This window comes from Pseudochaenichthys georgianus, chromosome 17 (genome assembly GCF_902827115.2).
Source record: "Pseudochaenichthys georgianus chromosome 17, fPseGeo1.2, whole genome shotgun sequence".
NCBI classification, from domain to species: Eukaryota; Metazoa; Chordata; class Actinopteri; order Perciformes; family Channichthyidae; genus Pseudochaenichthys; species Pseudochaenichthys georgianus.
In genome coordinates this window covers 4,924,846-4,937,979 of record NC_047519.1, presented here as the reverse complement: position 1 = coordinate 4,937,979, position 13,134 = coordinate 4,924,846, and the positions used below count along the sequence as shown (strand labels likewise).

At 43.9% G+C, this 13,134-nt stretch overlaps 1 protein-coding gene across 4 annotated transcripts in view; it reads left to right on the top strand.

The window, feature by feature from the left end:
* Positions 1-13,134, top strand: part of LOC117462483 (disks large-associated protein 1-like) — a 287,620-nt gene that overhangs the window by 154,948 nt on the left and 119,538 nt on the right. For all 4 annotated transcript variants that reach the window (XM_071206261.1, XM_071206263.1, XM_071206262.1 and 1 more), the window contains one exon: positions 4,641-4,995. In XM_071206261.1, coding sequence (XP_071062362.1) covers positions 4,641-4,995 — 355 coding nt within the window. The remainder of the gene's footprint in view (positions 1-4,640; positions 4,996-13,134) is intronic.

Sequence of the window (13,134 nt, the reverse complement as noted above, 5' to 3'; positions counted from 1 at the left end):
GCGGGAAAAACACACAAGGGGAGGAAGAAACAGGGCCTGAAATGAAAGACAAGAGGTAAATACAAAATAAAACAGAAAATGGAAAACGAGACATGACAATAAACACAGAGACTGACTCGAGATAAATTATCTAAATAACCAGACGTGAAAAAACATGAAATGACATAATACATAAACATAACTAACACATTTGACGAGACACAACAAAATATCGTGCAGACCAACACAAAGTATATCCTAGTTATCTGACTAACAAGAAGTGTGTTTGTATTAAGCCAGATATATATTTTATTTTGTACACAGTAGAGCAACACACGTGGATTGATGTGGATCAATTGCTGTCTTCCATTTTGATAGAGAAACGTTTTTTAAAACTGCAGTAACCCACTGCTTCTAGAACGTTACTGAGACTTTTTATTGAATAAACCTATAAATGTTTGACCATTAATCCTTAAAGATACATGTCTTCATAGCCGAGAGCAGACAGGAAGTGAAATCAGAAGTATCGAGAGATGTTGGTAGGGGTCTTTCTATGGTTTGTTGACGATAAGAACACCTACAGAAATACGGCAGAAGAAGTGACAGTGCATCACATGTGTTGTATTCTCTTAAATCAACTTTATTATTACTTATATCGAGGAATGTGTGTGACCACATGGCGATTGAAGAAGCTGCAAACAGCACTGATCGTTATAGACTTATTGTTCATACATTTAAAGGGTTGCCCATGATCAAAACATTATAATTGTTGAGTCATGTTTTGAGGCAATTAAAAACAACGTGGTGTTGGCAACATGTACTTTACCAAAGCCATGTGCTCCTATGATTAACTCTATTCCACTCCCTACTGTCAGGCTACTGTTAAAGCATGTCTTCTTCAGGGCATGAAATAAAGCTGTGCTCAATAAGCCTTCATTCGTCTCCTTCTAACCTCACCTTGAACCTCCACTTGCTCTATCCTGAACCTTTCCCTAAGTACCATTAACCACACTGAATTGCATCTATTAACATTTTCAATATCCTGCTCTGCATGGATCCAACCATAAAACCCCAGTTACATACCTTACCGCCATATGCTCTGTGTTGCCGTTGAGAATTTAATTTGTTCTCAGTTCAAGTCAATGTGAGTCAATGGAATGGATTCCAATCATTGAGCTCAGTGATACAGGGCTTTACCATTACACATAGAATGCCTGCTGGTTATTCGGTGATGTGGTAAAGACGGAGAAAGAAAGCAAGAATGTTGCTTTTTTTCAGATTGAATAGTTTTAGGTCTATTGGTTGTGGAACACTCTATTTTTCTGTGTCCATGCAGTTTTTCTCAGCATCAGTTTTCTTTATTTTTTGCGTTTGTATCTGGTTTCGTAATTTCTTGAACCTAAAGGAACATGTTTGCCCCGAGATGGGATCTGAAATTCAAGATATGGACTGTGTGTTATTCTAAATGCAGATGGCACAGCAGTGGTATCCTCATATAGGAAAACCGTTTAATCAAGTTTGACAGTAAATCACTTACAGTAACGCAGCTGTCGTAACGATAAGTGCACGTCTGTTCAGAAACCAAAACGCTAATCTCTGTTTAGAGAATGTTCCTCTCTGTCGTCACACACCATCATAATATACACAGTAAACAGTACAGCATCTTAGTATTCATCATGTGTTGTTTCAACCATCAACTCTCCAAACTCTAAATATTCTATGTATAAGTTTGTGTGTCTGTGACTCTTGACCATTGGTTTAGGATGCAGCTTTATGTATTATTATTAGAGCCGGGACTCGATTAAAAAAATTAATCTAATTAATTAGAGGCTTTGTAATTAATTAATCGAAATTAATCGCATTTTTAATCAAATATACATATTTGACCTGAGAACAGTGAGAAGCCATTTCCACATGGATGTTACTCCAGGTGGTCGACAGTCGAGTGCAATCCAGTGAGCCAGGGAGTTGGTTATTCTCTCAGACGTGGACTTACTTATCCTGGCCCTGAAACCAGTCGTCTGGTTGAGTGTGGGTTGGGTCAGGGTGTGGTTCCTTGCACTCGGAGTCGGGCTAACGTCCACGCTAGCTGCTACATGCTTTGCATTTAGGTGATGCTTTAGGCTTGATGTGCTGCGGTGATATGCAAATTCTTTTTTGCATAATTTGCACACAACCGTGCTCTTATCGACGCTTCCATCCGTCCGTTTTTTAAAACAAAATGTCCCATCCACGGGGCCGACCAAAGCGGTCTCATCAGCTTGTTCGTTCATGTTTGACTATTGTTCACCGTGGTGTGTTGTTGTTTGAAGTCCCATGCTGTCGTTAGTTGGTGCTCCAGTATAATCGGTACGCCTGAAACTCATCCAGTGAGAAACGTTCCGCTGTGCAAAAATAAGTGCGATTAAAGTGCGATTAAAATGCGTTAATTTTTTAACGCGTTCATTTTTGTGTAATTAATTAAACTTAATTAACGCGTTAAAGTCCCGGCCCTAATTATTATTTAACATATTTAATAAGGATAACCAAACATGTGTGAGTCGTCTGCATGAGATGAAGCAGGGGTTAGAACTACCACTTGGAGCAGATTCAATTCCCACCTCTTCAGTAAATGGATGTGCTAGAAAGAGATACTCCCACAAGATTTTTCTCAAGTGAGATAAGTTTCTTTAGAGGTACTTATAGAGAACCGCAGTGACGCGTCCTAAAACCCGGATGTAAACTCCTTCCGGTTCCTTTGTCAAAAACGCAATGCAATTTCTCCATAGGATTTTGGAAAACAGCTGGAAATCAGGTCTGTGGTTGAGACACATTTAAGAGACGGATCACGTTTTGTTCAGCCGGATAATATCCACATGTCTATCCTACTTTTATAATTTTCGAAGCATAAATCTAGGCGCAAGAAGCAAAATGCTAACGTTATGCTATAAAGGAACTACGGCAGGGTCGCTGCTTCAACGTCACGCCAACTTAAGATCCATATTCAAACATACAGATTGTCAATGGTACAAGTTGAAGTGTTTGTTTGAACACTTTGCAGGAGGCAGGGACTTGCTTTCAAGCAGAGCAGGGCAAACAAACTTAGCGGGAGTGTTTACGTGTTCGGTGTAATGACGTAAAACGGCCTGGACAACTTCTGTAGTCCTATTCAGCCACTTGGTAACAACCATTGTTTTTCAGACACGTACACTCTTCAAAAATCACCAGCGGGGTCACTACTGATGTATTTAATGTCGTAGAACAAAACGTGATCTGTCTCTTCAATGTGTGTCAAACACAGACCTTATTTGGAGCTATTTTCCAAAATCCTATGGAGAAATTGCATTGGTTTTTATCGAAGGAACCGGACGTGGTAAAAATGCTAACTTACTTCCGGGTTTTAGGACGCGTCACTGCGGTTCTCTATTCTCCTTCAGAGAAAGCTTATCTGGCAACAGGAACTCCGAGTGGCACCACATCCAATGTTCCCGGCTCCACCCTTAAATAATGCAGACTGAAACTCAAGTGGTGCCATGTGGTGTCAACAACTGAAAGCTCCACCAACAATGGCGGTTACGGTTCAGCCCCCTGTAGCAATCCTTTCCCCTCTTCCTAGACGAGCCCCCAGGAACTGCCCCACTCGGTTGAGCAAATGTATGTAATGGCCAAACTGCGGTACTACAACTTCCATTTTGCCTTCACACTGATAGCTCTCATAGGAATGGACGAGGGCCCGCCTCTGACACTGTATCCAGTTCTCTTTATTCATCTGAATAGCTACAGCCCAGAGCTGGTTGGAAACAGCAAGCCCCTCCCTCCTCTAATAAAATGCCAAACTCGGTTCTTCAAACCCCTAGTGAACAAACCAATAATCCTCAAACCAAGGAATCAAGCAGATGCCAGCAAGCATGCCCTCCTTATAGAGCTGTCCCGAATACCATTTTTCGGGCTCCGGATATTCGGTAGTAATCAGCAGCGAATATTCGGCGCGTGCGCGGGGGGGGAGGGGGCGTAGTAATCAGCAGCGAACCGCTTCAACACGTGTATTTCGGTGTATTCACGGCATTCATTTTGTTATTCTACAGTATTGTTGTTTTATAGTTATTTGTTAATGTAACCCAATGTGTGTTCTTTGAAATTGAAAAGGATGTCGCATTGTGTTTGTTACTTTCGTTGCAGTTGTATATGTCTATATGGACATGCTTTTATTTTGAAGGAGAGTTAGCGCTGTTGACAGGAAGTTGTTGTTGCTATGGAAACAACTTGACGGAGATTAACGGAGAAAAGTAATATCTACGTATAAAGACGGAGAAAGTAAACAATAATGTTTATGGTTAAGTGTTAGCACCCCCCAAAGAGGCACAAGCTCTTACGTTGATATTGGAGATTACAATACATTCAATTTGAAAAAAAACGGGGGAAAAACAAACAAAACGAATATCCGAATAACGAAATTGAAACCCGAATAGTACTCCAACGAACGAAGATTCGGATATTCGGGTACAGCCCTATCTCCTTAAATTATTTCCAATGTATCTCTTCAAGCTCAAACTTTGACAAACAATAGGCAGCCTCTTAATCGATAATAAATAACACCAGTCGTTTCACCAACTTCCGTCCTCTTTATTGTTCTCTGTTTCTCCCCTTTTCTCTCTCTGATGTCCTCCCTCCCCCTCCTCCAGCTGAGTGAGGTGGAGGTGAATGGGCAGATCGAGCAGGTGTGTGAGCAGGTCTACAGTGAGATGCAGGCCCAGGCATTGCAGGCTGCCATGAACCGCATGGACACCATGAACCGCATGGACACCATGAACCGCATGGACACCATGAACCGCATGGACACCATGGACACCATGGACACCATGGACACCCTGCCTATGCCTGGATACTTCCGGATGCGGAGCCACAGTTATGTCCGGGCAATCGATCAGGGCTGTTCGGGGGACGAGGAAGGAGAGGGGGGGAGGCCGCTGCTCCTGCTGCCCTCCTCCCCGCCACGCACATCCGCCACCACCGTCAGGACCATCCAGAGCAGCACAGGTAGGGAACTGAGAGCCGGGGTGTTCAGTCTGAATGCGTTGGGATTTGTCTTTTATCCTTCAGTTAGGTTTAGGGTTAGGTTTGGGTTGAGGTCAGGGGTCCCTGGTTAGGATTACTTTACACTACAGATCTGTGTGTGTGTGTGTGTGTGTGTGTGTGTGTGTGCGTGCGTGCGTGCGTGCGTGCGTGCGTGTGTGTGTGTGTGTGTGTGTGTGTGTGTGTGTGTGTGTGTGTGTGTGTGTGTAGTTATATGTCATGACGTTGGGGTTGGTTGTACCAGTTCCTGAATATGTGTTGGACTCTGGTTGTGTTCCCAGTGAGAGGATCCTCTTCTATATGGAATATGTCTTGTGGGAGGGCTGTGAGTGTCTGAAAGTGTTTGGCTGTGGCTTTGTTGGTTATGGTGAGGGTCAGTTGCTGTGTTGAGGTGGGATGTGGGGGAAAGTTGAGGAGGGAGAAATAAACATCTGCATTGGGGAAGGTGGTGCGTGATTGCTTAGACCAGTGGTCTTCACTGTTGTATACATGCGAGCCGGATTGATAGGACACAGTCAATAAGAGAGCCACGTATACCGCAAAGTATGAAAAGCTGCATACAGTTATAATAAGCATGTCTGCTTATTAATCTGTCATCCCACCCAGAACATACAATATGCAATGCAGCCAACCAATACTGTAATGTAATGCGTCTTTGAGCACTCGGAAAAGCGCTATATAAAATAAATGCATTATTATTATTATTATTATTAAACTCTTCCATTAACACCCTGAGTAAGTTTGCAGCTGTGTGTTTTGCTCCACCTTTTTGTAAAACAAACTGCAGCAGCTTGACCACAGAGCGTTGTGATCAGCTGGTTTTGCGCAGTTCTCCAGTGTGTGCATGGATCACAGAATGTGCACACAGGGGAGTCTCCCACCGCAGCCGGTTGGCGTAGTTTCGGCACAATTATGTTGTACATACTGACGTTAACAGCAGCCCCGCCTGTGCACACGGCAACCAACTTTGTCGTCCAGTGATCTAAGCCCGCCTCCTGGAAAAGCTTCACAGGTCCGTCGGTGACGGCATGTGCGGTTCGGCAAGTCCGAAAGTCCGAAGATTTTCTGCAGGGAGCAAAACGCCAAAGTGGCTGCTTAGTGTATTTTAGCGTTTTGGACATAATAGTCAAATAGTTTACTCCACTGAGTGTTGACAAGAAACACGTGTAGACCAAATATGTGTTTTGTTTTGATGACCTATCAGTTACACAAAGGCGCTTAGTGACACAAGTGACTTACGCATTTCAGATGTTTGCCGCGCATGCGTACCTGCGTTATGTGACTTTGAGACTTGAAAAGCGCTATATAAATTCAATTTATTATTATTATTATTTATTATGTGCACCCCTGTCTATCACCCCTTTATTTCGCCTACTGTCATGCGAGCCACCAATGAAAGCTTGGCAAGCCGCATGAGGCTCTCGAGCCGCGCAATGAGGAACCCTGGCTTAGACAGTGATGGACGGTGTGTTTTGGGTTCCGTTTTTCACTGCTGAGGGCTAATAAAACGACACGGGTTGCTGGGTGGTAGGATTGGGAGACATATTCTTAGGAGTCGTTCCACTCTGGCTCCTGGATGGCCATCAAGTTGGAGGATGGGGATGTAGTGGGCCAAGCCGGGGTTCATGTCGTCTCCGATCACGAAGACGGCCTTGTTTCCGTTGAATCTCCAGTAGTTGGATGCATGATCTGTTCTTTCATTGTAGGACTGGGAGATGCTAATGTCAATGTTATTGCCAGGGGAAATTAGCCGTGGTGGAGAAGGAGGGGGAGAGGAGAGAACTCATTCAGTCTGAATGTGTTGTTACTTGTCTTTGTACCCTTGGGTTAGGGTTAGGATAACGTGTTCATACCAGAGCCTGGTGGTGTACCCTCAGCTGTAAGATGATATTATTACTATAATATATAACTTGGCAGTAAATATCACTCCTACAAATATCACTCCTGCAGTAACTTCGACTAAAGAACCGTGGTCACCTCATCATCTGGGGTAGTCCGGACATTTCCAAACCCCTGTAGAATTCTGAAACAGGGAAATGCAGCACATTAACTCCAGATCGGTATATAAGTAACATTTTGAAGCAATTGTGAATTATTTGAATATCTCCATTTTATGTTTCTTTGTACTTGTAGTACCTTTAGTCACTTTGCAGATTTTGATTAATGAGCACCTCCGCTCACACACAGTTTAAAAAGGACGGAAAGAGAAGGATTTAGGTCAGGGGTGCCCAACCTTTTTTTTTTTTTTTTAAACCGAGAGCTACTTTTAAAGTTACCAGTCTGCCGAGATCTACCATTCCAAATAGAGAGGCGTAGCCATTACTGACAGCCTACTACCAGGTAAATACACACTTGTATAAAACTGACCTTTGTACGATTAATACTTCATAAAATACTGCAGATCCTTTATCTTACCTCTTTCTAATCTACACACATACAAGTATTTAACTGAAGTTACACAACAGTGTTGTTGATACAGAGTTGGAGTTTATTCACACGTCACAAACTACAGTGGGTAATGTTTTCAAGAAGCATTGAACAGTGCTGCCACATATGACACAGGAACAAAGAAAATACTCTGAACCCTTTCTTTGCCATTATATAAAAATAGTGTTGATACAAAAGTATAAATTAGGCTTACTAATAAGACAACTCAGATCTGAAGCTACACAGGAATCTGCTGCCAAAGTGCAATAAAAGAGACCAAATTAATAGAATCAAACCCTTTTCTTGTTGCATTTTAGTAGAGTATAAAAAGAAATGCCTGTAAAATAGGATGCAAGCAACACTAGTTTCTTAACCTGAATTGATAATAGACTATAATAAATGTAAACAGAACAGATCTTAATGTGTGCATTCTTATACCATTTTGTACAATAATTATAATGAATAAGTTCAAACAAACTAAAACTTACAGCTGATTAATAACGGTATCTAACTTGAGTTTTTATTATATCAAAAACCTGTTGAAATGCTACTGTTATTTTTACTGTCCCCCAAAAGCGCGTCGCCAGCCTCCAGGAATGCTTCTTTCACAACTTCGCCGTCTTTGAAAGACTTCATGTGTTTCTCAAGAACGTGACTGACACGATGAGATGCTTTGGTAGCAGCCTTGCTCTTGTTGTTGGGCCTGGTGAAAATGGACTGCTGTGCATTTAGCTGTCCTTTCAGGCCCCTCCCCTTTTGGGAGCGTAGAGCAGAATTACGGTACGTCCACACAGCAGCTTTTCAAAAATCTTGAAAACCTTGGAGCTGGGCGTGTCTGACAGCTTGGGGATTTTTTGCGAGCAATGCGACCAACAACCAATCACATGAAACTCCCGCCCCCGACATACAAAGCAAAAAACCCCGGGGATTTTATGCGAGCAATATATATATATATATAAACTCCCCAAACAGGCGAAAACCTACCAGTTTCCCCCACTGTCTCTGCCACCTCCCTCCATGCCTGGTTCCTCCGGTTTGTATCCCGGTAATAGTTCTGGTCGTAAAGAACCGGGTGATTTGCTACCGTAATTTCTCGTTTGGAATATGAGGAAATGAACTGCGGTCTGGTTCTCCCTGCTTACACGCAGTTTGATTGGCTAGCGCTTCTACTGTCAGATTTGCATAAACGTGTTTGATTGGCTGGCGCTTCCAGCTCAGCTTCAAAAGTTGAACATTGCTCAACTTTTGAATCCTGGAGATCCTGGACATCCTGGACATCTTCGCTTCGCTCCCCCACAATGCAGTTCGGCGAACAGCGAGGCAAAGTGACTCCATCTCCATTCAAAGTCAATGGGCAGAGAAGCGTTGGAAGCGGTGGAAGATTCTTCTGGAGCTGCTGTGTGGACGTACCGTTAGGAGGGAATTCTGTCTCGTAGTGTTTGTGCACTGTTTTGAAATGCCGCTCCTAAATTACCCTTCTTCAATAAAGCCACGCTCGCATTGCAGATGAGACGGATGGACTTTGAATTGGAATAGATACAAAAATGATCATCCTCCCCCTCGGAGTGAAAAATTATATATTTTGGGCTTTTTTGCTTCTGCCATAATTGCGGTCTTGTGTGTGCGCGGACTGTCACTCCTGTTGACACGGACAACGTCAGCGAACTAGTGCCCACTGCCCACCGGCCACGCCCCGACACATGGGGTCACGCCGGCCAATCACAAAGCTTTGATGCATTCATGTGCATTATTCTGGCACAGGAAGATTATGTTATCGGACATAAACGATAAAACAGAATATTGTTGTTCTATTTTTAGACACAGCTCGCGATCGACTGGGAATCTCCCCGCGATCGACCGGTTGGGCACCCCTGATTTAGGTGAACCAACACAGGTTTATTGTCGGTGCGGGGTCTTTATGGCGTCCGTTTGTGCGGCCCAGACGTCCTCCCAGGACCCAGCCTACTGCAAGACAGACCAGAACCAGGTTACCAACATGCTTTTATTGAGTGACTGATTACTTGATTCTGATCAGCTGTCTGGTCTCCGACCGAACCGCTCCCATCACTCCAGCAGCCGGTGCTCTAACCACACCCCGCTGCCACATACCCCCACTGCCCGACTCAGGCCGGGAAAGCTGACTCCCCCCCTCCGCCGAGCGAGAGAGGAAATCAACCACGACCATCCGGTTACCCGGCCTGTGGATCACCTTGAAGTTGAAAGGCTGTAACGCCAGATACCACCGATTGATCCGGGCGTTGGCATCATTCATGCGATGGAGCCACTGGAGCGTTGCCTGTAGGGATGGGTACCGAGCCCTGGTATTAAACGGGCCCCGGGGCTGAATTATTAAAGACCGTGGTACCGTTAAGCTCCGACGTTAGCGGTCTTTTTATCGGTACTGGAGACATGTAAAAAATATGTCATATGTATTATTGCTACACAAACATTATATTGCAGTTTTAGTGTCGCCAACTCCGTTTCTAATACGCAAAAAGATTGCAAACTGCGTCTATGATTATTATTATTATTTAATACGATTTGTTAAAACATTGTTGTTTCTTTTGATGTGAAATATTATGTATTTAATTAAAATAAAAAGCAATGTTAGTTTTGTTCACATTTTGTTTAGTTAGTTTACCTTATTTTTTTCTCCAAAAGAACTGATAAGAGTACCGTTAAAAGACCGGACCGATAAGCGGTATCGATAAAAGTAGTATTACCGTTAAAACCTTAACCATCCCTAGTTGCATGGTCCGATCAGAGGGTGAAAGGGCGCCCCAGGAGGTACTAATGCAGTGCTCCGACCACCCACCGTATGGCGAGGCACTCCTTTTCCACCGTACTGTAGTTCACCTCTCGCTGAGTGAGCTTACAGCAAATGTACAGTACAGGAGGGTGGATCTCCTCCACCTCCTGGGACAAAACGGCCCCCGCCCCGCTGTCGGAGGCGTCGGTCTGCAACAGGAAAAGGAGAGAGAAGTTAGGAGTGTATAGGAGCGGTTTACCACAGAGAGCTTTCTTAACTGGTCAGCTCGGAAAAGGACCGGATGAACTGCCTGCAGTAGCCGGCCAGCCCCATGAACCTCTTGTCCTCTTTCTTTGTCTTAGGCACCCGATAGGCCGAAATGGCGGCCGTCTTCTCTATTTGTGGCCGCACCTGTCCGCCGTCCAACAACAGAGTAGTCCTACTCTCTTTTACTTCTACCTTTACTTTAGTACAATATCTGAGTACTTCTCCCGTCTCTGACTTTAAGAGTATCATGACATGACATTGTAAAGGTCACCTATCATGCTATTTTTAGGCAATAGCATAGGTCTCAGATATATACAAATATATAAAAACCATGTCTTCAAAAGTGCTGATTTGGGGTATAAAGCTTTACAAAAAAAAATGTTGATCAAAAAGAGGGGCGGAGCTTATGCCTGCTCATGCGGGACATTCTACCGGCAGATACTGCCGTGATGAAACACCATATCGTGGATTATCAAGGATTCTCTCTGAAACAGTCTGGAGCTCAAAGGCTTGCTCTCTTGCCGGTTAAACCACAAGGTGAGTTCCTTTCTACTTCCTGCTTCTTCACACACATGCTCTCCAGCACAGGTTAGCTCTGAGTGTTAGCGATGCTAATGTAAACACCGACCATATTACGTCCAAAAGAGTGGGGCATTGTTTCTGATAGCAACGTTTCTGATGGTGCAGTGGGTCTGCATTGCCGAGATGACGTCATATCGGACGCAAATCTGGATCAGCTCCGTTATAGCCACGTTTTTAGAGATTTGGGTACGGAGGAAAAGAGAGAGGGTTTTATTTTCTGACGCTGCGTGAGTTCCCTGACGCACCGGGGACACATGTTGATGTATAAAAGACATCAAAAAGTGCATTTTGCACAACAGGTCCCCTTTGAGCTCCAACAGCAGGTGCCCCTGTTCTCCTGTCCCATCATGAAGCCTCTGATAGCAGGTTCATGTCCTTCTCAATGGCAGCTTGAAAGCCTGTGATCAGTGATGTGAGTCACGTCACACTCCTTCATTTGCCTCTTGGAAACTTTCATCTTCACTACAAAATAGTTCATGTTTTCATACCTTTGCATTTACAAGCCGGTTATCCTTGCAAGCTTTGTTTCATTGTAGATAGTGAGCTCAGTTTAGAATGGGAGGTCTGCCATCCTCTCAGGGTTGCTCAGTTCAACAAGGCTTTGTCCGTTTGTTCTTTTAAAAAACGCTCCATGTCTCGTCTCAGAGAATAGATGCACTCAAGTGCCAAGACTCAGCAAGACACCGAGTCCCCTGCCTTCACCTGGCACTTGAGTTGAGGACACACTCAACCACTGGATACAATGATTTCACTGTATTACCTTTTAACCCCAACTATTTTGTACTTATTTGCTTTTTTTCAATGTTCTTTTTCTTCTAGTTTAATCCTCACATGTGCTGTTCCCTCGACGGCTAGTCATTATGAGTAACCAGCACACTGGGAACAGTGCTCTGATCTGTGAACACGACGAGCCCAATGAATCAGCTTCCTGTGCTCTCAACAAAGCTGACAATTATCTGGCCTCCATTTTCAAGTGACCTTTTTCTTTGCAGTCTCCTGAGATGGACAGTCACATCTTCCCCATGAATTACTCCAAAGTTCTCATTTTCAAAAGTCAAAAAATACAATGCATGAACTTGAACTCTACTACAAACGTCTTAGGACTCAGCAGTTACATGAAGTTGAACCTTATATTAAGTCAGGATGTAGTTGTTTCAGTGTGTTGAGAAAAATAACAAACTGGTCTTCTTATCAGAGATGATTTCATGAATACACACATTGATACCAAACAGGAAAAGACTTAGTTATAAACTGTGATTTCCTCTTGAAACAAGGCCACGGTTTATCAGGGATCAACCCTCATTCTGTTATTGTCTTTGTTTTAATCTGGACTGCAGTGTTGTAGATTACACAAACAGATAACTTGTTTTACGGCAGAGATCCCTTTAGGGGAAAGCCCGTCCCTTTGTAAATGTGACTGTGTGTCTGGTGACTGCACCGGATCAGCCGCAGCGCTGCGGTGTGCTCAGAGGCAGTGTGACAGAACGCGCAGTGCAACACAACATCATGCAGTTGCACATAACAGGAGGGAGAATTATAAAACGCTTGGGGTTGCAGTTACGTGCATAACTGCACTCTGCAGCGCACTGTAACAACGAAGCAGACATCTTGCAGAGATAATCTCGTAAAGGCAGAAAAGAGCATGTCTGTATGCGTGGTGTTCAGATGAGAGCACGCCAGAGTGGAAGTCACGGGGGACGCGGCGTCGGCTGTTGGGTATTAGGGTGTTCTTTACTTCAGTGCTCAACTGGGGATGACCTACATGGACTGCTCCTCTGGGAATTCTCACAGAGGTAACCAAGAGGATAAATGGACACACAGATTGCGGATAAGCCACAATGTATATGTATATTGTATTCACTCATGCACACACTCGCACATTCTCCTGCAGTCTCACAGTACAGTGGACGGTTAGCGCCGCGTCCACATGACTGGACATTGGGCTCATAAATGTTGCTCCAATATCCACTGAACTGAATCATTCATCCAGGCCTGAAGTATTATCACCACTGGACTGTGTGTTGACCGGTTGTACTGTGTGATATGTTTGATCAAACATGAGTTTAACCCACAAGACA